Here is a 26,037-nt window from a genome sequence, read left to right as displayed (position 1 = left end):
CTGTTGAAAGCTTCAGAATTTGCTTTGAAATTATGCAACATGATTACAATGGAGTCTTTTTTTCACCTTTAGTTTATTTAAGTACTAACTTCCTCAGTTGTCTGTTTAAATATTTATTTAAACTACGAAACAGTGGGAACTCAACATCTCTCTGTGGTGAGTAGCAATCATTCGTAATATTGTCATTATTTAAACTATGAATTCATATCAATATAAGTGAGGCATTTTTAGGATTACACTCTTTGAATGTAAAGTTGCTGTACAGATCATGCTAACATCAAACACAGTTCCACTTTGAATTTTTGAAGCCGTCAACCCTAATTTCTTTGCACTGTTTATAAGTTTTGTCAACCAGTTTTGTTTTTTGTGGATATGGTCCTTTTTTTCCAACTATTTACTGGCATTACTATGGCTTAATTATAACGTTTGTTACTTCCCAGTATAGATTATGTGAAATATTCAATGTAGTTAACTATACATGCTTACACTTTTTTGTATTTTTATAACTCTTGCTATTTTTTGTCTTTAAGGTCGACATCGCTGTGACTGCCAAGCTAGCAAACATGGGCTTATTAACAACTGTCTGCATTGTGGCAGAATAGTTTGTGAACAAGAAGGCTCTGGACCTTGCTTTGTTTGCAAAAACTTGGTGAGAAATTATTGGCATGGATCAAATTAACAATACTGTTGTTATTAGTGCTATTGTTGTTCATCATTATTTCGGCAACTAATATTTTTGTTACATAAGATTACATCAAATAAAATTACTTATTATGCAGATTAGGTTTCAAGTAAGGCATTCCTTGACTGGATGGTTTTGATCATCTTCACGATCTTGCAAATATGCTGAATGGGATGACAAAGTTGTTAAGTCACTGGACTCACATTTGGGATAACCACCAGGGTTCAGTCTTCTGTCAGCTGCTCAGATTTAAGTTTTATGTGGTTTTCCTGAATTGCTTCAGGGATGTTAGATGGTTTCCTTGAAAACCGGAAACAGTTTATTTCCCAATCCACCCTATCCAATTTCAACTTGTTCTCTGTTTCCACTGACCTTGCAAGTTATGACACTGTAAACATAAATCTTTCTTCCTTCCATTCAAAGGCAGACATTCTTCTGTGGACAGTTCTTTAGTTGCCAGTTGACTGCTCTTGAAAAAAATCACATTCCAGTTGTGGAGACGGTGATTGACTAACTATAAGGTGTTAATTTGACACAATTTCTTTTTCCATGATTAGAATACCTAAATCTCAGCTGGGTAATGGGAACTAAGATATGCAAAGTTTTGAGATATTGATGACAGAAGGAACAATTCAAATCCATTCTTATTAGAATTAATATGTTATGACATCTCATTGAAGAGAGAAATCAGATTTGATTGTAAACAGTTAACCTCTCACTGTATAAAATTTGGTTGTATGATTGTGTTATTACAATAGATTTGAGAGATGATGTGTTAACCTGTATAGGGTTGTATGTTTGCTCAGCTGGTATTCAGCATTCGGTAACTTCATAGTTGTTCAGTGATGGTTGTCTTCCTGCTGTTGAAGGATATAATGAATATATGTCAAATAATGTACACCATACTACAGTACTTCATGTTTGAACTCTTGATTTTTATTTATAATCAGTGATCCTTGTCTGATGATCAGCTTTTTTACAAGCAAGAGTTAAGGCTTGTAAACTACATTCATTAACATGATATTACACAGTTCTCTAATGACAACAACTCATTACATGTTATTGATGTTTTGATACCTAATCACTGACTAACTGATAATACAGTAGTTGCATACTATTGATGTTGAATTCAAACTAATGACTGATTGTAGAGACATGTGCCAGGCCTATTTGTAGACAACCGTAATATCAGAAATTATAAAATGTTTGAATATAGCCCTATTACATGTTGAATAATAACGTAAAAATCAGGAAAATTAAAAAAATATAAAGATGCAATAGGCAAAAGAGCAAGTTTAACTGTGAGCTGTATAACTAAAAAAGGCAGAGTTAGAGGTACTATTTTATGAGTCTGGTTTCTATGTGTGTTAGGATTTCCAAAGCTGATCATAAAGTTTTGAGAAAGTTAGGTTTTCCTAGTTGAATAATTTACAACCTAACTCATTATTCTAGTGAAAGTAGGCATTTTTGGAATCAGAAAAATGTGGGCTACAAAAATCTGGTAGTGAATTTTTGAAAGAAGTATATTTTAGTATTGGAACATTCTGGAACCCGAAAATTTGAATATGAATAACTTGGGACATGATTTTTCTGGAAAACATAAAACGTTTGTTGAAAAGAGGAGAATAAGGACTGTTACACTGTCTGTGGGTGTTGCTTATTCATGCAGGCAGCCTCTTCCTCAGTAGTTTCTCTATGTTGAGTAGGTTCTGTTTCGTATCTTTCTAACCTAGAAATGTTGAGGTAGGTGCCTGTAATTGTATGTACATTTTCACTCAACTATGCTACTTTGCAGTCAGTGATGGCAGAGCAATGATAACCTTGTGGTATCTCTTGTCAAGTCTTTGCTCTCAGTTAACTATAGGAACAGAGTGTTGTCGTAGATTCATGTATGTGAAATTTTAATTGTGAGTAAAATTATTTAAATAACACAAACATTAGCTGTCTTTTTCCCTGTCCTGTACACAGAAAATGTTTCATTGTACTCCACACTTTCATCAAATTGTTTGCAGTTGATTCCACATTTCTGACAATACCAGTTGTCACAAATACACCTTGTTCAAGTGTAAACTTTGTTATTACGACTAGTTTTTAGATTAGTGTATATATGTGATTATTAAATGTCTAGAAATATCATTGGCAGCACAACTGAAAGACTTCCATTGCTACTTAATTGAGCTTAACAAAATCTTGCCGTAGGAATACATTTTGCATAATTTTGTTAACTGTGTTTACTTGGTTTCTGATAGATACAACATTTAAACACTATCAACAAGAATGTTGCATCAGAAGAAAGATTCACTCAAGAAAACTATAAAGTTATGACCCAGTGCACCCTTGTGTTGAATGCCTCAACTCATTAATTTGCCAGTGCTGTGTCCTCCTTAAGTCAGTTCCTGAAATGAGATCATCTCTCTCCGACATCCTCCCCACACCACCCATTCCCACCTTCCTTCACCATCCTAATCTCTCAACATTCTTGTCAAACCTTATGATTTTTCCAGATGACTTTCCCTATACCCCAAGGTTCCTACCCCTCCAGTCGTTTCCAAAGTAAAACCTGCCCCTGCACTCACCCACTACCATTTAATCTAGCAACATCTTTGGCGAATTACATTTTATCAAATGAAGACCAAACTGTTATTCACCAACCAACACAAGTTCACTGCACATTGTTTTGTTACCGGATGTAACTAAATTCCCTGACAGACATTGAGGACTTGTAATGGGGATAAATATGGTTAACCCTTTCACTCCTACAGATGTGTGCTTTGCATTCTGCGCTGAGGCGGCTTTTGTTAAAGCTGTATTGCTTGCCAAACGCTGGTGCCTGTGCTGGGAGATGGTGTTCTGGTCAATATGAAATACTTATCATCCAATATTTTGAAAACTATTAGGTCAAAAAATTTAATTTTTGCACATCGGCAGGCCACATCATACGTAAGCATCCGAAGCAACCAAGAGTGAGTGACCTCTGGATATGCGACACTCCAGCAAGAAGCAGCAGCTTCGGGCGATACACTCTGGTGTCCTGTGTGCAAGGAATTATCTTCCGCTACAAGACGGCTATTAGAATTGACTGTTTTTTTCTATAAAACAGTGCCTCTAAACAGTAGAATACTGTAGTTCGAGAGTAAGGCAACAAAATTAGCTTTACTTAGGAAAATAAGGTGACAAAGGAGCACCATGCGTGAAATGTCTGAAGGGAGGAATCTTCATGGGGAATTTCGTAAATTATATCATCAATTATTAAGATCACCATACAAATTCTTCGAATATGTGTGGATGAATAGAGAGACGTTCGACTATCTCATCAATAAATTAAAGACAATTATTTCTTAGATGACCAAGAAGTTTCAACAGCCAGAGAGCGCGGAAGAATGACCAAATATCTTAAATAAGGAAGAATGAGTGCTGTTCCATAAGAGGTCTCCGTGGTTTAGCTAGCATCTTCGGCTACTAATCATGAGTGCAGTTTTGTAAGGTGGAAGAATGACCGACTGTTGTAAATAGGGAAGAATGAGTGCAATTCTGTAAGAGGTCTCTGTGGTGTAATGGTGGTGTCTTCAGGTACTAATAATGAGTGCAGTTTTGTACAAGGGCTATGTGGTGTAATGGTAGTGTCTTCGGCTACTAATCAGGACCATTGTTCGGTATTGGGTTCGGCCTTGGCCACAGTCCTGTCACCAATTCTGTATGTTAAAAGTTTTGCCTATACTGTTTACACTGCACCTTGAAGTACATTTTCAAGGTTTTTCCAAAGTACTTGATCTTCAAGTGCGGACACACCTATCCCAGTATATCACACACATTAAATTGGTAATAAAACATTAGATTCTTCCTTTGTGCGGCCATATTGTCCGTAGCTGCCTTACAATTCCTGGGGGTATTTTTCTTCCATCGTTACAACTACAAGAAAGTGCATGGTTTTTCTCACCACACACATTTCACTTTATTGAAGTAAAGCATCATCAGTGCTGTGTGGTGCCTAAAACGTAACAAAATGCATAGTTCTGCAAAGCAGCGAAAAATTAGACAGCAAGAATCAGTGTCTAACGAAGAAAGGAACCGAAGACATGCTAGCAGATCATTTCCCAGTGTAGGTGAAAAAGCAAGCAGAAATTATCATAAGTAAAAACCAACAAATTGCTAATGAACTGTTTTTCAATCTTAAAAACGCCTTTAATCGCAGACCATAGATGAAGTCTTACGTCAATAAAGTGAAATGTATCAGGTAAGGAAAACACCCATTTTCTTTTAGTTACGGAAAAAAAATCCTTATAGTAAAACAAATGAACAACAATGAAATTTCACTGATATTTGATTGTTGGGAATGTAATACATCAGCAATCAGTGTTAACCAAACATTTCAATTAATCTAAATAATATAGTCTGCATATGTAATGCATACAAAATGTTTAAGAAGAAAGTGAAGATTTTTTTTTTTTTTAAAGCATGAGCTTATTGACACCTCATTCATTTGTTTTCTTAGTGCCTTCAGTTCTTGCCAAAATTTAGTACTTGATTTGAAGGAAGCCTTTTTAACAGTTAACTGTCACATCAATGTATCTTTTATGTGTAAGATAACGAGGGGTTGAACATAAGAATTTTTTGACACTTCATTCTCATAGCTAGCAGCAGTAGTTTATGAAATATTTCAGTTTTTCCTCAAATCAGTAATTAAGTTTTTCTTAAGTAAGCTGATTACTTTCAAGCACTTAAATATGCTGGTCACTTTGATATTCCATTTGCCCATTTCCAACTCTTTGTTTGGCTATGAAAATTCAGACATTGTGTAATCTGTAGAGCATCTTGTTTTCAATCAAAACATTTGACAAGAACATATTGAGTGTTACTCATACGAAAAAATATGCCCTTGTTAGCGTACTCTCCCTTCCAAAAAACTTCCTTTCGATGTCTTGAACTGCTTATGAAATAAAATGATTTTTATGATCACTTGATTCCCATGTGCAGGAAGGATGCGGGAGCACCACAAGTGACTTGTCCGCTGTTATGACAACCGATATCTTGAGAATGAAAAGAGATATCATTTCGCTCTCAACTTTAAATACAATTTCAATATGTTGGCTATATTTCGTGCTCAATAATATATGGCCTAAAATGAACTATACACAAAATCAACACGATGCAACCCAAGGTATCAAGCTGTAAAATGTGGAAGAATCAAATTTTTTCGCCAAATAGTTCTCTTTAAAATTGAGTGATAAGTATTTTGTAGCAGCCAACATGTCCACTCCAGTGCTCTGCCGAAAAGACCCATAGCTGTTACTTTCACTATCATATGTGATGCAGCGACAAGATTCAAAGATTCAAACATGTTTGAATTCAAACACAGCAATTAGTAGCAGAGGATAGATAGCGTCATGGACGTTGCTCACCTATGACACTTCCATAGCTATACCTGTGGCTATGTTTTGTCGTGTGAAGATGTTGTGTGCCGTCGGTCGCTTCTGTCGTTTATATTTCTTTTCATTATACATCATATATTCGGCGCTGCATCAAATTAAGTGAAACACTGCTCAAAATTTTAAAGAGTTTGCAGAGGTAAAAGCGCATTGAGTAAACATTGTGTATGGTTGACTTTAGCACATACACTGCAGTGATGAACTGTAGATAAAATATTGAAATTTTATTTAAAATTGAGAACAGAATGATCTCATTTTGTTTCTGAGTTATTGTGTTTTATATCTGAAGGACAGTGCACGATGCACTCTTTCACATCCTTGCACAAGGCTAACTATATGGTCATAATAATCGTCATATCATAAACAAGTTTTTTTGCAAATAATAGCATGCAGTTATTTCCATATGTTGTATGATAAATATTCAAAACTTCATTCACTGATCACCTTCATCCTGTGCCTACTACAGGTTTATTTACATGCCATTTAGTTAAGTTTGTGATATGCCCAGAGAGGGTTGTACCTTCTGTTGTGCATGTGGTATTTGTTCATACTGTACTACTTGTAATAGTAATCATTCACCACAGTACAGAATGCAGGCTGCATGTGCATTTTATTTTTAGTGTGTTGCTGTTAATCATTGTGATCTACACATTTGCAGAATAGGCTGACATGATGTTACTCTATACGGTGAAGCTCTGTGCGATTGGGAGGGGGGAGGGGGAGGGACTGCTCATCAGTTGTAAGTGGAGTGTTTTGTACACCACCAGAAACTTTTACACCCTATCTTTGCTACAGTGTACCAGTGGGACTCAGAGACATGTACATTCATCACCAACAGGGCTGACTGTGGTCCTCCACAGTGATGCAACACATCAGAGTTTGAAGAGACTGTGTTCCATGCAGTGGAAGGGGACACGGTGATGAGTATCAGAGACATAGCATGTACTTTGCATATGGATCACCAAACCATCTGTCATGTTCACAAACCGCAGCTACCATTGTACTACCCCCAGAAGGTACATGCAATGCAGCCACAGGATTTTGCGTCAAGAGTGTACTTCTGCAGGTGGTTCTTGCACCATTCTGTGGATGAACCCAACTTCACATAGTGGATCCTTTTCATGGATGAAACCAAGTTAATTTAGGAAAGTGTTTTCAATTCCCACAACAGTCATTTGTAGGCTAATGAAAACTCATGTGCTTCACGTCCCTGTGGGTTTCAGGAACGATTTGGTCAAAACATTTGGCAGGGTTTCTGGATTGGCATGTGATTGGGCCGTACCTTCTTCCCCCACATATCGTGGGTGCCGTGTACTTGCGATTCCTTGACATCATGCTGCATGGGCTCTTGGAAGATGTTCCATTGCATGTGCTTCAAAATGTGGTTCCTGCATGATGACACACCACCTCATTTTCCACAAGTGGACAGAGATTGTCTGGATTGGTGATTTGGGCAACAGTGGATAGATCGTGGTGGCCAGATTGCTTGGCCTGCATATTCTTCTGACTTTAATCCAGTAGACTACTACCTGGGGGGTCACATGAAATCCTTGATTTACAAGGCCCCTGTGACATCCGAGGAAGACCTACTGGCATGGGTTATGGCTGTAGCAGATGCTGGAGGACTAGGGATTGGTGATCTTGTGTACTGGAACACAGTAAGGAAGTACTGTATCCGTACTGATGTCGGTGGTCTTCACTCAAACCCTATTTGTAAATGGACCCAGACGACAAGCAGCATTAGTCAGAGAGCAATGTGTGTTGTGGTATTTTGCATTTAGTGGTAAATGGTATGTTTCGGGTTATGTGTTCCAATGCTAAACTTGACTGGCTTGGTCCCCACTACAAGTCCTCAAAGTCTGTAAAAGGAATTAATTTACACCTGTATAAATAACAACCAATACTAAACTAAGTGCATGAATGGATATAGAACTACTGACTGCCACGGGGACACCCAGAACCCAGTTGCCACGTATCATTCAAGGGACCTGAGTACCTGCTATGCCACACAAGCTATATCAATCCGCCTACCTGAGACTTCTTTCTCCAGTCTATGGAGATGGTATCCCACCCTCTAACATATCCTCGCATTTCAACACCTGCTGGATTTAACGTCTGTTAACATACAATCCTCCATCTCTGTGTTCAGTATTGTTATTTTTTATTATGTTTTATATATTTTATTGCTTTTTAAATTCTCATCTCCCTCCCCCGTCTCTCTTTCTCTTTTCCTGATAGTTCTTAATTGGATTGTTCACTTCATTTTTCTTCTGCTTAATCCATCTTTACTCCTCACTCTGCTCTTCTGCCATCTCTGGACTGAAATTGGCACAGTGCTTACTATTGTAGTATTTTTGACCACTTACTCTCTCTCCTTCATCTTTGTCTTACTTTCGCCATCCAACATGTGGGTCCCCCTCACACTGGCATCTGAGTGACATCCCCCTCTTTTCTAACCTTCCCCAACAACTCCCTCTTTCCTCCCCAAGGTAGAAACTAATAATATTGAAAGCTAGGGCAGTTTCTTGTACGTGAATAGCAGCAGTACTTAGATTTTCCCCGTTTGAAGTTAAGTATTGACAAATCATTCTGTCTTTGAATATTTTTAGTTTTCAGCAAGAATATTATTGTGTAGTGTTATATCTTTTGGTTACTGTCTCATGCACTTTGAATTCAAAATTTTGTATAGGTTTGCACACAAGAGCAGCAGCAAGTGCTAAATGCAGGTTCGAAACAGTCTGATTATTTGTACAAGAAGCTCCTGGAACAGAAGCCCCAGGGATTGGAAAATGCTATACAACAGAGAAACCGTCTGTTGGAGTATGACAGAACAAGGTAAATCCCATGTGTGTGTAATTTACCAATGTAAATTGTATTACAGTTTCCACAAGAGAGCTTTGCCAATGACAGAAAATAGTCATGTGCAATGCAACAAATTTGTGTGGTAAATTTGAAAGAAGGAAAAAAAAAAAAAAAAACAGAGCATAGAAATCGTAGATGCTATAATTATTCAGTGTAAAGCATCACTGGATGGGAAATTGAGGTATAGATCTAAAAAGATAGTGATCGTTTACCGCCTGTTTGAAATATAATAGACATAAACATTCTTATCATATTTCTTTCATTGTATACTCCAGGTGTGGTACTAATGATCACACAACAAGAGCATCATCATTTGCCCTATTTGTGGTATTAGTTATGCATGACTATGTCATAAGAACACTGGTAGAGGTTGGGCCTGAACTTATAACTGCCAGCCTTAGCAAACCATTACACTGTAGCTGTTACCAAGTGGTTTGTGTATTCCATTTTGCTTTGTGTTGTGCATTGCTAATTTTCTTATTTTTAAATGAGTGGAGAGAATAATCCTGGTCCACTACAAGTTTCAAGCACAATTATTGCAGCACCAGAATGAATCAGCAATCATTATGACCATGTGCTTTTGTGGAAGCACAGAGCATGAATGTAGGCTGCCAGCCCTTTGAGGGGAGGAGGGGTGGGGGTGGAATTTGTTTCCCTGCACTGCTCTTCTCCACTTGAGCGGTCTAATTTTTGTTTGTTTGTAGCCATGGCTAACTGCCATGTTATAATATCCACACACTACCACAACCAGTCACATTGTTTGTGTTACATGAGTTTACTTGAGCCCACTGGTGCTTATCTGGGAAGGTATACAAAATTCTTAAATACTAACCAAGCAAACTGGTGTCAGATAAGTTAATCTGTAACTTATTTCTCATCTGCAAAGGTCCTTGTTGGATTTTTAGCGCACACATCTCCTTTTGTTTATCTTAAGACTGCTGTGATAGTCAAGCTTCAATCCCCATTTTGTTTTGTGCCATGTTGTATTTTTTTACACTGTTTTTAATATCACTTTAATCTTGGTGCAGTTCATATTGCCTTAACAGATTGTTAGTACATTGAAATAACACCATAATATTGCACCATAAAATCACAGTGTAACTACAAACTTCAGAAACTCCATAAGTGAGTGGCAGCCATCATAAGAGCTCCCTCTCGTATTTTTAAAGCACATTTTTATTATTGTGTCTTGTGGCTAATAATGCATTCATGCATGTCATATCTGTTTTGTTACCACAAACTACTTTTTCTTTCTTTCTTTCTTTCTTTCCTTAGGGGCATTTCTAAGCTTTCAGGCCCTTTTGTCTTATTTTGCAAATCTTATTTTTGTGCAATTACTTACTAACTTCATTTTCACTGATTGCCTCATCTCACATGCAAGGTCATCACAACTAGTGTTGCTCCAGGAGGCTCACATCCCTTTTGTGAGTATGTGTGTGCCAAGTGTGGGGTCCCAAGCCATTGCAGTACATCTTTCTTTCCCGTGCTTCAGGCTTACTTTCTGCCTATATCTTTCCTGTGACTGGTCTTTAGGACAGATTCCCTGCTGGCAACCTAGCTTGCTCATAGGGCTTCATTTATGCCTTTTGCATATTTATTTTACACCACCTATTTGGTTAACTCATTAGGTTCCCACATCTGGGTTTGACCTCTGCCTTTCAAGAATTTTTAAAGAAGTGCGAGCCATGCTGTGCAAGGAATGTTGTCCAATACCCAATGTGGTAGCCAGTCCGTGTTGAAGGGGGAGGGTGCAGGTCGTCAGTTACCCATGGCGGTAGCCTGCTGCTGGCAATACAGGGAATGTATTATTGATGCCTGAATTGTTAGCCCCTTGCTTGTGATGATGAGTAGGATCCTGTCCATTTGGGGACATCAGTTTCCTGGGCAGTAACATGTATTACCCAACCTTGATGTGAAACCTTAAATGTCAACACTTCAGGCATACATCTTCCTGGTACATGGACAATCAAATTTGTGGAGACTTTGGTCACTTCATGAAAACTCATCATGTGAGCAACCACCTTTCTGTGTAAACTGTGAAGATAATCATCTTTCCTGGCCCCAAAGTGTGCTACCCTAATTAAGGAACATAAAATACAGGAACTTAAGGTCTCTGATTGCCTCTAATATTTTGACACTTGGAAAAAAGCACAGTTGCTTTCATCCCATCCCGCTGGTATTGTGTGTGGGTCGTTGGCACTACCTCGAGTACTTACTCCCTTTGTTCCCTCAAAGTTGACCTCTGGTAGCCAACAAGTAAATTAGCCCATATATGAAATAGGCACTCTCACCTGTTGCAATTCCTGCAGCACCTTGACTTCCCACATCTGGCCAGAGAAGCAGCATCTTCCTCTGGGATTTACTGCTGACAGGACTCTCTTTAGAAAACCCTCTCCCTAGACATCTGTGTACTAGCAACGCAGCTCATAGTGCAACAACTAGCAATGCCTTGAAAGTTTTCCAACCCTCTGAAATAGAAACACCCCATGTCATTTGCAACCGAACCATTGGTCATTGATTCTGTTCGTCCCTACTGATGATAGATTGCATTGGGCTCTCCAAAGGGCCAGTTGACAGTTGTATACCTTTGCCATTACCTTCTTCACCTCTCCGTCAGATGACATCAACGAAATCGTCAAAGACTCCTGTGTGTGATCACCTGCACCTCTAAAACTGTTATCCCCCATTTTGCAAGTCCCATCCATCAGCAATTGGTACCACAGTGGACTAAAGACACTGCAACAGTTATTCAGGATCATAAAAGGGCGTGCAATATCTCAAGTGACAACCTCACAGACCAACATCGTCACCTTTAAGCGGCTCCATGCAGAGGCTTGCTACCTAATTAAATGCAGTGAAATGAAATGCTGGAAGCACTGCCCTTCAGAATTATTGCCTCTTCACCCCAGATGGGAGCTACGCTCCTTAGTCTAGTCTGCTGGTGATCAACAACTGCTTCATGTCTCCTCCTGTGTGGGGATATTTCTACTGATGCCTTGATTTTTGCTGAACACCTCATGACCCACTTTCCTACTGTTTTTTTCGCCCTCTTCTTACCCAGTTGCCTACGAAATGCATAAAAAGTAAGTTGAAGACATCCCCCTATCCTTCATTCCTGGAAACCCTGAATTATATAATGAACCTTTGACTGGGAACTGCTTTAGGCTCTTGACTTGTTTTGGGATACTGCTCCCAGCCCTAATTCAATTCACAAACAGATGATCCAACATCCTAATGTGACTCACAGACTCTCTTCTGCTCAAGATCGTCAACTGTATTCGGCTGGAAGGTGTTTCCTCTTTGAAAAGGACAGTTATTGTCATCATCCTAATCTTAAAACCAGGCAAAACCTAATGTCAGTTGACAACTGTCAACCATTTAGCCTCACCGATATACTCTGCAAACATTTTGAAAGGATGGTAGCCTGAAGATTATGCTGGGTTCTCAAATTGTGGGCTCCTCTTTCTGGTCCTCCCAGAAGGAATCAACAGTTCAAAAATGGCTCTGAGCACTATGGGACTCAACATCTGTGGTCATAAGTCCCCTAGAACTTAGAACTACTTAAACCTAACTAACCTAAGGACATCACACACATCCATGCCCGAGGCAGGATTCGAACCTGCGACCGTAGCAGTCGCGCGGTTCCTGACTAAGCGCCTAGAACCGCTAGACCACCGCGGCCGGCGGGAATCAACAGTCTCGAGACACCTTCACATTGGTCAGACCAGGTTAATTCATAGTTTTATCTTACATAAAGAGCCAATTCTGTCTAACTAAGAACACAGGGAAACACACAGCCTTAAGTGACGAAGTTTTATTGGGTCATGGAGTGGCAGCAAGAATATGAAAACACAGAGAGTAATCGCATGACTGGAATACCTTTGACATCTGAGGGTTCGAAAGCCTGAGTATGTACATAGAAAAATACAATTCCCAGCAGGTAACGCCCATGTCATGCTGCATGCGCACTTTGGACCAGGTGACTGCTGGGTGATCAGACCGTTCCTGGTGGCTGTCCGTCATTGTGTGGTGCATCAGTCAAATGCTGGCGTGTACTATGCTTGCCGCATTGGCTCGATATATGGCTGTGGTAGGTGTAGCAACCACTCCCATACCAGGCGAGGGACGAGGCGGTGTCATCTGCGATGCTGTAGCCAACGAGACATCCACAGTGCCTGTGGTGGCAGACAAAGGAGCGAGCAGTTCCCAGTCCACTGGGACTGGTGCTGGGGCTACTCAGATGAGAGCACATGCACAATTCCGTACACCCAGTAGACAGGGCCGGTGACAGAAGGGAGGCCACCTTGGTTTCAGGGCCTGCGATTAAGGGGAACCAGCTCGGGGAGCAACAATCGTGAGATGGCGAGGAGAGGCATTTGAGACAGTGACCCAGCTGCCAGTCCCGCTGCCGACAGCACAGGCTTTTCACAGAGGGATGGGCTGGCGCCGGTCACAGGAAGCAGAACCACTGTTGGTCCTGATGATGGTCCGACCTCTGGGGCTGGTGGGCACGAACAGGCATGAACAACTCCCGGAGTGACCAGGTCCAGTGAAGGATTAAGAGCCTATGATACCTGATGAGCAAGTCGATTTTTCGGATTGCATACTTCACAAATCAAGGCACTCCTATTACATTAGTGGTAGCAGGTTTCCTTCATTATCACTATAGTTCTGTGATTATGAAGAGGCTGAGAATTATGGTGCTGCAGTTGCTTCATACTCGTCGACTCGGTCTCTCTTACTAAAGCATGCAGGAGTGTAAAGCTAGTCGTGACTTATTGTTAGTGTGGAAGATAAGTGCACATTTGTAATTGTGCTCCATGCAAGGATGAGTGATATCTGGAATAAGTTTCGTGATAACAGACGACCCTTCAGACGAAAAGTGTTCGAATTTCATCCAATGCAAACATAATGGTTGTATCCTTGTATATTCCACCTCTGACGCCAGATAACATATGTGCTGCATCAAACAAAAACTAGACACAGAGCAACATCACTATTATATACCTGTGATAAAAGTGTGCTGTTTCGGCATACACTTGGTCATGGTAACTTGTGTTTGTGGGCTGACAGTGAGTTGTGTAGCATATCACTCATTTCCACAAAAATAATCAATTCCACATTATCATTCATTTCTGTAATTTATCTTAATAATTAATCACAATTTCGAGATTGCATGTTTTCCTCATGTCATGTTTTCTGATACTGTTGTTTCAGATCTGTAATTACTTGAAAGTGTGTATGTGTCAATGTAATTGTTAGACATTATCTGCATAGGTATTAAATATTAAAATAAATTTGCAGCAATCTTAGAAAGATTTTATCTGTATAAATGTATGTTATATTGGTATATAACTTCTACTCTAGGCAAAGTGAACATTTTGCAACATTTTAGCCTGTGCTTGGGAATGCCTATCATGCCGAAATCATGATTATGTGAAATAAATTATTAGTAATTTACAGTGTAACGGCAGCAGTTTACTTCAAGACTGTTGTGTATGTAGTGTGAATGCCACGAGTCTGTGGCTATACTCAAGTGACAAGTGGACAGTGGCAGAGACTCAAGAGGTGAGTCTACAGGCACTCAGTGATGATGAGTATGGAGATGGCATCACAGGAATCGCTGCCGAGTTTAAAGCGAGTGTACAGAGCTCATTTCTGATTTCTAATCTGGATGTAGGCTTCAGCCCACTCGATTTTTGAAAAGAAGTGACCTCCCCCCCCCCCCCCCCCCCCCCCCCAGCAGCTTTTTTAGCAACTCCTCTGGGCGAGGTAGGGGGATATGTGTCCGTAACTGTCTACACATTAATTGTGACCTTGAAGTTGCCACAGAGCTGAAGCTGATTCCTTTTCGATCACTAAGGGCATAGCACATTCATTTTAGGAAATCAGATGAATCACTCTCATTGAGGTTAAGCGATCCAGCTGCACCTTAACCTGGTTGCGAAAGCTACTGGCGCCAGCTGAACCCAAAAAAAGTGGACAGAGCTTTGAGGTTGAAGTGTACCGTGAAATTGTTTGCACAGCCTAACCCTGGGACAAACTGATATGAAAACTCAGAACATCTGCGACTCAGAAAGTGAGTAGCAACTATCCTTTTCATAATACTGTCATTATTCCGTGCTGGATTTTGCATTGTTTGAATGTAACTAATCCAGTTCATAACACAGCAGTTTATCTGACATCAGATGCACCACTTTGGTCATAGAAAGCCAAAAGTAGCAAAAGCGTCTCACCCAAATAACACTTTTCTCCTGAAGGGACATCCACAACTGTTGATATTTGTCACTGATAACAAACTTTGCTACAGTTGTAGAAACATCATCGTTGATGATGACAACCAAAATTAATTTTCAGTACTCGCCTCATTAACCACCAAATATGCAACAGAATGGATGACTCACTTGTAAACTGTGTCGGCTGTGAATTGGCCGATAAAAGGAATCTGCTGTTTGTTATAGCTTACCAACCAAAGCTTGACGCATGCCAGTGGTGGGGGGCCTAAGCCTGGCGTACATCCATGAGTTGTGTAGGGATGGGGTGGCTCCCTTGTCAACTTGTAATCACCTGAACTTCAGTGAAAAGTTTGTTCTGGCCTTCAAACAACATTGAACGAAACGGTGAAACAGCTTGAATATCCATGTGCATTGACTCTTTCAATGGTTCCTAAGGGGTTAAAAATACAATAACCACTGCCATGTGACCTTTCTTTAAGGCAAGTGGCTCACTGCCTGGGGCAGGCTACTCACTTTTGCTGTACAAAACTAGAGCAACATGAAGGAAGTGGAGTTTGGTGTCCCTTTTGCTGATGACATGTTTGCCCGTGGCAGCCCAGTGAGCATGTTCGTACCGTAGCCACTACCACCTCTAGCGCACTAGGTTTCACTCAGTGGGAGTGCATGCTGCCAACAATAGTAATGCCACTCCAAGCCTCTACATAGCGTGCCACAATACAGTTAACCTCAAACAACTGTGCATTATTTTAAACCTCTTTCAATGTAGGGTCCTTAAAATGATGGGCCTGTTGACACATTTCCTTATCAGACACCAAATGAATGATGGACATGGTGTCTGCATACAATTCCCGAATTTATTAGTGACAAAACAACATTTCTCTGCCTCGTGATGACTGGGTGTTGTGTGATGTCCTTAGGTTAGTTCGGTTTAAGTAGTTCTAAGTTCTAGGGGAGTGATGACCATAGATGTTTAGTCCCATAGTGCTCAGAGCCATTTTGAACAAAACAACATTTACGACTAACGACATGAAGCTCGACTGCCAGATCTCTGTATGACTGCTGCGACTGTTTGCAATACTGGTTGAACTCAACATGCTCAGCGACCACATGTGTCCACTTGCAGTGGAAAGAGGGCAGCAAGTTGCATACATACTCAAAAGAAATTGATGTTGGTTCCTGTATGGAAGCTAACTATAAGGAAAGAGCCTTAGAGACCTTCTTGTTTATCGTCTGCAATGCCATGAAAGGTTGGCAAGCTGCTTCTTGTAAGTGTCCCAATCTTCTGCAGAATCATCACAAGGTAGGAATGGCGTCAAGTAAACAACCGATGGCTGAGTCTGGGTCATTGGAACCAGCAACCTTTCCAACACTGCCGTATTCATCTGCTGCTGTTGTAGAAGTGCCTGGAGGATAGCCTCCATGGATGAGCCGAACAGCAGAGGAGCCACAGAACCTGAAACAGATGAAAACTTAAACTTGCTTGTTGCTACTTGTATTCTACCTAGGAACAAAAGAAAATTCATTCTTAAATAACCAAGTTTTGTTGGCTCATGGAGTGACAACAAGAATATGAGAACACAGAGAGTAATCACTTGACAGGAATACATTTGCCAACTTAAGGGCTCGTAGGCTCGAGGGTCTACATACAAAGATACAATTTTTGGTAGGCACTGCGGCACAGCCTACGCATGTCGGACCAGGCGAATGCTGTAAGTTATTGGGCCACTTTAGGTGGCCACCTTGCTTGTTGTGTGGTGTGTTGTTCAAATTCAGGTGCATACTATGCTTACCATAGTGACCCAACTTATGGCCATGGCAGATGTAGTAACCGGCAGGCTACTACAACCCCCTCTAAGACAGTGACTCGCATCCTGGTGGAATGCAAGGATCTCCAAGTCGAGATGGTTTTCGAATTCTTTGCCTATAGTGTTGCCAGACTGTGTAGGCACAGTTGGATTGGTTCTTTGTTTAGTTGGAGAAAGTGGTGTTATTCTTAGATCTAACTTTTTAAACTGCTTTCAGGATGGCGTCAAGGTGATTGAGGTTGGGTCATCTCCCACTGCATACTGGGCATGCTTGGAATAGTGGGTAGGAGCAATTCTAACTGCTTACAGTGATGATTTGGAAAACATTGGGGTGTGCTGAACATTTCTCTCATTTCACCTTCTTCACTCAAATATTAATGTTGAAATTGACAATTTATAAATATTTGAAATCTTTATTTTCAGTCAGAAGAGGACACACGTAATCGATGATGAAAGTGATTACTTCTCTTCAAATTCATCCTGGCTAACTAAAGAAGAAAGAGAGAAGTTGCAGAAGCTGGAGGCAGAGATGAGAGCTAAGCGACATTCTTCTCGTCTTGATAGAAAAGTGACACTTGATTTTGCAGGTAAATTATATATCTGTGTGTGCGTGTGTGTGTTTGTGTTTGATGTTTCAGGAAGTCTGTCAGAAATAACACAAAGCTCACACTATTTTTTATTAAAGTTCACAGTTTCTTTACACTTCATTCCCCTCATTAGTATATAGCATTTACTATTGTATTTTTTACTTAAAGTTCTACTGTGGTGTGCCAAGAGATAGATATTTGCATGTTGAAAGTTTTTTAGGGACTGATAAAATATTCGATAAACATATGATCATTCTTATAAGTTCTACAGTCTCGATTAAGGGCATGCAGCTGGTTTATTTAGTGCTGTTTATGTTGGGCTGATATAACTCAAGGAATGTATGCCCTGGCAAATCCAGGAAAAACTGAACTGATAACTCCAACAAAGAATTTTACTTTAGCCCACTACTTCAAAATAATATTGGAGCAATTAAATATAAAAGAGAGAGTAACACAAAAAAACTATTATTGCAAAGAAAATGTACCGTTTACAGCAAAAACACACAGTGCACACACAAGTGTCTACCGACAGCAAAACTTGTCAAAGGCTTTAGGATGAAGACCGTGCAGTACTTCGTAACAACAAACTGCTTTAGATGAGTGTGACATCACGACTCTTTACATTTCTAACAGGTCATGGGAAAATATTTGCAAGTGGGGGCTTGCAAATCATCACTTTCAAAGGAAATCTTCTTTTACGCAAGATGAATTATGTTAAGTGTGAGAATATGTAGTAAATTTTTTATATCATGGAGCGTTTCACTCTCATTGAAAACTTAACACTTTGAGAACCAACCACTTAGAATAATTTTGGGCCCATAAGATGGCCATTTAAGTGATTATTTAAAATGTTACCGATATGTTTGTGTTTGCTATATTTTAAAGGGTAAGAAACACCAAGAAAGACCAATATTATACATGACAGCTTAGCTTTTCTTGTAGGTATACTGTATGTATATTAGTTTAAACCATTAACTTTCCCTGTTTGTGTGTTGCTGTTACGTAAGTTGTAGTGTTACTGGCTGACTACATCACGTGTCGTGCTCTCAATATCTGCCATCAGTGGTGGGCAAGATCACATGATCTGAGCTAAGTTTGGCTGAAAAAAGCACATCTCAGTCACAATTTCAGTGTTTCAGAAGCTGTTGTTGTGGTCTTTAGTCTGAAGACTGGTTTGATGCAGCTGTCCATGCCACTCTATTCTGCATGAACCTTTTCATCTCCAAATAACTGCTGCAACATACATTGTTCTGAATCTGCTTACTGTATTCATCTCTTGCTCTCCCTCTACCATATTTACACCACCACCACCACCACCACCACTCTCCTCTGATACTAAATTGATCTCTTGATGTCGCAGAATGTGTCCTATCAACTGGTTCCTTCTTCTGGTCAAGTTGTGCTCCAAATTTCGTCTCCCCCCAATACTATTCAGTACCTCCTCAGTAGTTACTTGATCTACCCATCTAATTTTCAACACATCTAATTTTCAACATTCTTCTCTTGCACCACATTTCGAAAGTTTCTATTGTCTTTTTGTCTAAACTGTTTATCATCCATGTTTCGCTTCCATACAAAGCTACACTCCATACAATTACTTTCAGGAAAGACTTCCTGACACTTTATATTCGATGTTAACAAATTTCTCTTCTTCAGAAATGGTTTTCATGCCTTTTCCAATCTATATTTTATATGCTCTCTACGTCGGCCATCATCAGTTATTTTGCCACCCAAATAATAAAGCTAGTGTTCTTCTTTACGGTATTGTTTCGTAATCTAAATCCCTTTGCATCACCTGATTTAATTTGACTACATTCCATTATCCTTGTTTTGCTTTTGTTGACGTTAATCATATCCTGCTTTCAAGATGGAGTCCATTCCCTTCAACTGCTCTTACAAGTCCTTTTCTGTCTCTGACAGAATTACAATGTTGTTGGAGAACCTCGAATCTTTTATTTCTTTTCCCTGAACTTTAATTCCTGCTCCAAATGTTTCTTTGGTTTCCTTCACTGCTGCTTCAGTGTAAAGACTGAATAACATCGGGGATAGGCTACAACCCTGCTAGTTTCAGAATTTCAGAGAAAGTATTCCAGTCAGTATTGTCAAAAGCTTTCTCTAAGTATACAAATGCTATAAATGTAGTTTTGCCTTCCCTTAACCTACCTTCTAAGATAAATTGTGGGATCAATATTGCCTTGTGTGTTCTTACATTTCTCTGGACTCCAGACTGATCTTCCCTGTGGCTGACATCTATGAGTTTTTCCATTCTTCTGTACAGAATTCATGTTAGTATTTTGCAACAGTGACTTACTAAACTGATAGTTAAGTAATTTTCACACCTGTCAGCAATTGTTTTCTTTGGAATTGGAATTATTACATTCTTCTTAAAGTCTGATGGTATTTTGCCTGTCTTGTACAACTTTCACACTAGATGAAAGAGTTTTGTCATGGCTGGCTCTCCTAAGGCTATCAGTAGTTTTGATGGAACATCGTCTACTCCTGGAGCGGAATATTGTCTATCCTGGGGCCTTGTTTGGACTTGCATTTTTCAGAGCTCTTGTCAAATTCTTCTCACAGTATCAAATCTTCCATCTCATCTTCATCTACGTCCACTTCAGAAGCTACCGTGATGTATTTAGTGGAATTTGTCTTTATATTTTCGTAATAGAAAAATATGGAGTGTACATGGTGCCGCACATCAAAGATTTTTCCAAAACATTGTTTTTTGCTGGGTTTTGTTTCCTAAAGTGTTGGAAAGTTCTTCCTTTCGAAGGAATGACAAGTTTTACAGCTCTGAGAGAAAGTATGTTGTTACTTAACACAGAAAAAATGTACTTTCACCTGGGATATGGTGTATTTTCACCTAGGAAAAAGTGTATTTTTTACACACACACACACACACACACACACACACACACACACACACACACACAGGGTGTACATAAAGTCCGGGAACACTTTCAATTATTTATTGCACAAGAACCAAACTTTGTACAGATATCTTACATATTTTATTTTGAAGAGAAAACCTGAAAGGTTTTTTCTTTTCTTTTTTTCCCCCTCCATGTATACCGCCACAGCGTAGTTTGGTAATTTGCCAATGGTTAAAGCTAGTCGCAAACATGGCGAGTTCAGTGTGCAGCGATCTTTCTGTGTGCTGGAGTTCGACAAAAACAAGTGTACTGCAGCTGTTCAAAGGATGTTTAGAACAAAGTATGGTAAGAAACCACCACTGGAGCAACAAATTTGCTACGATGAGTTGCTTGTTCCCGGCAAAGAGAAGCGGCCGTCCCAGTGTGAGTGAAGTAAATGTGGAACGCGTACAAGAGACAAGGAGTCCAAAGAAATTGGTGCGTCATGCATCCTGTGAAGTTGAAACGGCTGCAATGACAGTGTGGAAAGCCCTGCGACAGAAGCTGTTTATGAAACCAATCAAATTGGAGTTAGTGCAGAAGCGCAATGATGACAACAAAGACAAATGTTTTGAGTTTTGTTCGCAGTTGCAACAGTTGAATGTGGATGGGGATGGCATTGTTGATCGCTTAATTTTTAGTGACTAAGCCACTTTTAACACTAATGGTAAAGTGAACAGGCATAATTGTTGAATCTGTGCTACAAAGCATCAACACGAATGCATGGAATTTGAGCGTAATTCCCCAGAGGTAAATGTTTTTTGTGCCCTGTCGCGTTGAAAACTGTATGGGCCATTCTTCTTCGCCGAGAGCACTGTCAATGGATGTTCCTACTTGGACATGTTGCAGCAGTGGCTGATGCCTCAAATGCAATCGGACTCTCCATTTATCTTTCAGCAGGATGGGGCTCCACCCCATTTTCATCGTGAAGTTCGTGGGTACTTGAACACAAAGCTGCCACATCGATGGATCGGCCGTGCTACAGAAGGGGCCAGCTGTTTCATGAAATGGCCTCCCCGATCACCACATCTCACTCCGTGTGATTTTTTTCTGTGGGGACACATTAAAGATTTGGTGCATGTACCGCCTCTACCACATGATGTAGCAGAGCTCCGGGAGAGAATACGGGAAGACTGCCATAGTCGATGACACCATGCTGGGACGGGTATGGCAAGAATTCGATTACCGTATTGACGTCTGCCAGGTCACTCATGGCTCGCATATCAAATGTTTGTAAAAAAAACTTTCAGAGTTTCTCTTCAAAATGCAATATGTATGACATCTGTACAATGTTTAGTTCTTGTGCAATAAATAATTGAAAGTGTTCCTGGACTTTATGTACACCCTGTATATATTTTTTTCTCCCTTGTACCCTGTAACTAGACTATTACATTCACTGTAAACCAAATTTCACTCAGACTGAAAGTGTTAGTTCTGAGCCTTGCTTAATTAAAGAAGAAACAGTTCTGTATTCAGTTTAACATTAATTTCGAGGAGACAGAATGGTTGGCCAGTGCTCACTTACAGAAGGTGAAGTTTCAGTGCAGCCAACAGACACATTTAAAAGTGAAAAAGTAATCCTAACTTTCAAAACTGTTAGTTCCTTCGTCAAGAAGATAGTAGAGTTAGGAGGGGCAGGTCACTCAGACACCATGTTGAGAGGACTACTACTGTTGCGAAGATGGGGGGAGAGAAAGATGCAGTGAGTGTGCTATCATTGAGAACAAGAGATCCAAGAAAGTACATTTATAAGCACTGTGCCAGCTTTAGTCCATACATCATGAGGGATTGAGATGAATGAGAAACGGAGACGAGGAAAACAAAAAGAGGGGTAGGGGGTGATGGAAGGATATCAGAGAGAGATAATAGCACTTCACAATGTTACTTGATATGTTTTCTTAAGTAGTATTTGTCTAGGGTGAGGATGAGATGTTGAGGAATTCAGTAGTGGAGTTGATATGGTTACCATAGATGTCTGCTGGGGAAGGAAGCATTTCATGTGGAAGGAGTGACAGCTGTCACAAATGATTCAAGCAGTGACACTACTCCAAGAGTAAAAGGTTCTGTCTCTTTGCTTTGCTGACATAATAGTGCAATTACGATTGTTACTGCAATATTTGGTTTTTGCCATTAACTTAATGTAGTATCATTTCAGGAAAACAAATCAATGTAACTTACACTGATCAGGAAACAAACTTAATACTCATTATCAATAAACAGTCACACCACATAATTTCCTGGGCATGAAGTGGCCACTGTACTGTCAATTGAAAATTTGTGATTCACGAAAGGCAGTTTTGTTTCATTGATGACAATATTTCTTGAAGTTAAGATTCATCATTGGAGATCAAAAGATTGAATTGCTGACAATGACTCGATTATGTTCAGAAGATCTGTCTACAGGGATCTCACAAAGACATATCTGTCTACTTGTTCATGTCATCTGAGAGATCAGTCATAGCTACAAATGTAAAAATAGGCAAATCTAATATTTGTGATGCCTCTAAGCTTTATTGTTGGCTGTGTAATTGGATTAGGGTTTTGTTCCTGTTTTTGGTCAACTGGCTGTGTTACTGATTTTGGTTTCTTTTCCTGTTTGTGGTCTCAAACACAAAATTTTACATGTATGTTCCAGTTTCAGCAGTCAAATTGTTGTTAGGAAATTTGTTGTTTCTCTACAGTTTATTGTTTAAAGAGGTCCTCATTGATTGCAAGTTTTGATACCTTTCTGCGTTGTGATAATACTGATCACTAGTTTGCTCAGAAGAATATTTATTTTGTTATTGATATAGCTGTTAAACACCGTGAGCACTGTAAGTTTGCTTTTGAAATGCGCTATGAAAGTGTCTCACGTGAACAAGCTGTTGTACATTGTAATGGAAAGTTTAAAAATGAGAAATGAAGAATTTGTGATGACATTCCCTTTGGAGTGTGTGTGCGTCTCCCCGCCCCCCGCCCCCCCACCACCTACCCCAAATAGGCAATTTTCCTAACTACTGAATGTTGTTCCATAGTTCCAGTTGAAGACTAAATCCTGTATTTGTTTCTTTCTTCCAGGCCGTAAAGTAGTGGAAGAGGATGACATGCAAGACTTGTTAACTACCCAGGATAGAATACTGCAAGAGATCAGTGAAAGTATAAATAGCCCAAGAAAATATGTGAGCGGGAACGATGTACATCCTGGAATGACTTGTCCCCAGCCAATCGTGAGTTTCACTACTAATTTTATTATAGAAAAACAACATTTAGAGACTGATGATAGAATGTTTAATTTTGAGACAGGTCTAAATATTTTTTATAATACAGGGTGATTCAAAAAGAATACCACAACTTTAAAAATGTGTATTTAATGAATGAAACATAATATAACCTTCTGTTATACATCATTACAAAGAGTATTTAAAAAGGTTTTTTTTTTTTTTTTTTTTTTTCACTCAAAAACAAGTCAGAGATGTTCAATATGGCCACCTCCAGACACTCGAGCAATATCAACCCGATACTCCAACTCGTTCCACACTCTCTGTAGCATATCAGGCGTAACAGTTTGGATAGCTGCTGTTATTTCTCGTTTCAAATCATCAATGGTGGCTGGGAGAGGTGGCCGAAACACCATATCCTTAACATACCCCCATAAGAAAAAATCGCAGGGGGTAAGATCAGGGCTTCTTGGAGGCCAGTGATGAAGTGCTCTGTCACGGGCTGCCTGGCGGCCGATCCATCGCCTCGGGTAGTTGACGTTCAGGTAGTTACGAACAGATAAGTGCCAATGTGGTGGTGCTCCATCCTGCTGAAATATGAATTGTTGTGCTTCTTGTTCGAGCTGAGGGAACAGCCAATTCTCTAACATCTCCAGATACTGTAGTCCAGTTACAGTAGCACCTTCGAAGAAAAAGGGACCAAAAACTTTATTGGCTGAAATGGCACAGAAAACGTTCACCTTAGGCGAGTCACGTTCATACTGAGTTGTTTCCCGCGGATTCTCAGTGCCCCATATACAGACATTGTGACGGTTGACTTTCCCGTTAGTGTGGAAAGTTGCTTCATCACTAAACACAATCTTTGAAACGAAAGATTCATCTGTTTCCATTTGAGCAAGGATAAAATCACAGAAATCGATTCTTTTAATCTTATCAGCTGCAGACAGTGCTTGAACCAATTTCAGACGATAAGGTTTCATAACTAACCTTTTTTGTAGGACTCTCCATACAGTTGATTGTGGAATTTGCAGCTCTCTGCTAGCTCTGCGAGTCGATTTTCCTGGACTGCGAACAAATGCTTGCTGGATGCGTGCTACATTTTCATCACTCGTTCTAGGCCGTCCAGAACTTTTCCCTTTGCACAAACACCCATTCTCTGTAAACTGTTTATACCAACGTTTAATACACCACCTATCAGGAGGTTTAACACCATACTTCGTTCGAAATGCACGCTGAACAACTGTCGTCGATTCACTTCTGCTGTACTCAATAACACAAAAAGCTTTCTGTTGAGCGGTCGCCATCTTAGCATTAACTGACGCTGACGCCTAGTCAACAGCGCCTCAAGCGAACAAATGTACAACTAAATGAAACTTTATAGCTCCCTTAATTCGCCGACAGATAGTGCTTAGCTCTGCCTTTTGTCGTTGCAGAGTTTTAAATTCCTAAAGTTGTGGTATTCTTTTTGAATCACCCTGTATATGTTTGACCATAGGTTAATTCTTACAAGAAGTGCAAAAATAGCCACCAATCACTGTTAATATTGCAATTTATTGAAAACAAATTGCACTGTTGTTGGTTTCTAACCAACAGGCTCACCATCAGATGGCTGTTGTGGTGAAAGTACTTTGGGGTGGTGGTGCCACTGAAAAGTATACATCATTTTATAGCACTGCTATTGGAGTAGTTCATATTTTGCAGAATACTCAGCAAAATGAAAACACTTTTCTGAATGTTGAAGAAACAGGTAGTGTAGAGCACTCGAGTGCATACACACAAACGCACCCACCACCTACCCGCCCACGCACACGTATGCACAGACAAATAGCATTACTAGCTGTGGTAGGTTGCCGTTTACACTTTTTTGCAATAATTTACTCACACTTTTACAAATGTATGTCCTCACTATAACAGTTTTCATCAAAATAGTGGATGTTTGTTTTGTGTGGTGTGTCACCTACATTTAATTTTACTTCTGAGCTTTATAATAGGATATGCTGTTGCTATGGCCATTTGTTCAGAAACACGTAAGTGGGAAATTCCATAACAATTCCAAACAATTTTGATGAAATTTGTTAGACACTCTTAGTAGTACAGAACATTAACAAGTATGTTTTGACAGATATTCAAGTACAGGTGGGGATGTAAATCAAGTTTTATTATTCCACACAGCCACAAAAAACCATGGAGGTAGCCACCAGTTGTAGAAATCCCTTTTAAATGTTATCATTTGACTTTTTAAATACACATTTTTGTGTGATTTCTGTTTGATAGATTTGACACCGTTAATGACTATATAGTGGAGACGCTGAGTCGCAGATAGGCACAAC

The 26,037-nt window shown here is 39.7% G+C and overlaps 1 protein-coding gene across 1 annotated transcript in view; it reads left to right on the top strand.

Annotated features, from left to right (window-relative positions):
• LOC124615632 (activating signal cointegrator 1) overlaps window positions 1–26,037 on the top strand; it is a 115,696-nt gene that overhangs the window by 56,455 nt on the left and 33,204 nt on the right. Inside the window, exons 5-8 of the mRNA XM_047143640.1 lie at window positions 531–649; window positions 8,798–8,943; window positions 17,435–17,598; window positions 23,568–23,716. Of these exons, the coding sequence (XP_046999596.1) occupies window positions 531–649; window positions 8,798–8,943; window positions 17,435–17,598; window positions 23,568–23,716 (578 nt within the window). The remainder of the gene's footprint in view (window positions 1–530; window positions 650–8,797; window positions 8,944–17,434; window positions 17,599–23,567; window positions 23,717–26,037) is intronic.

The sequence above is a fragment of the Schistocerca americana genome, chromosome 5, assembly GCF_021461395.2.
Source record: "Schistocerca americana isolate TAMUIC-IGC-003095 chromosome 5, iqSchAmer2.1, whole genome shotgun sequence".
NCBI classification, from domain to species: Eukaryota; Metazoa; Arthropoda; class Insecta; order Orthoptera; family Acrididae; genus Schistocerca; species Schistocerca americana.
The sequence above is the reverse complement of the archived record's forward strand: the minus strand, read 5'-3'. Positions and strand labels throughout refer to the sequence as shown.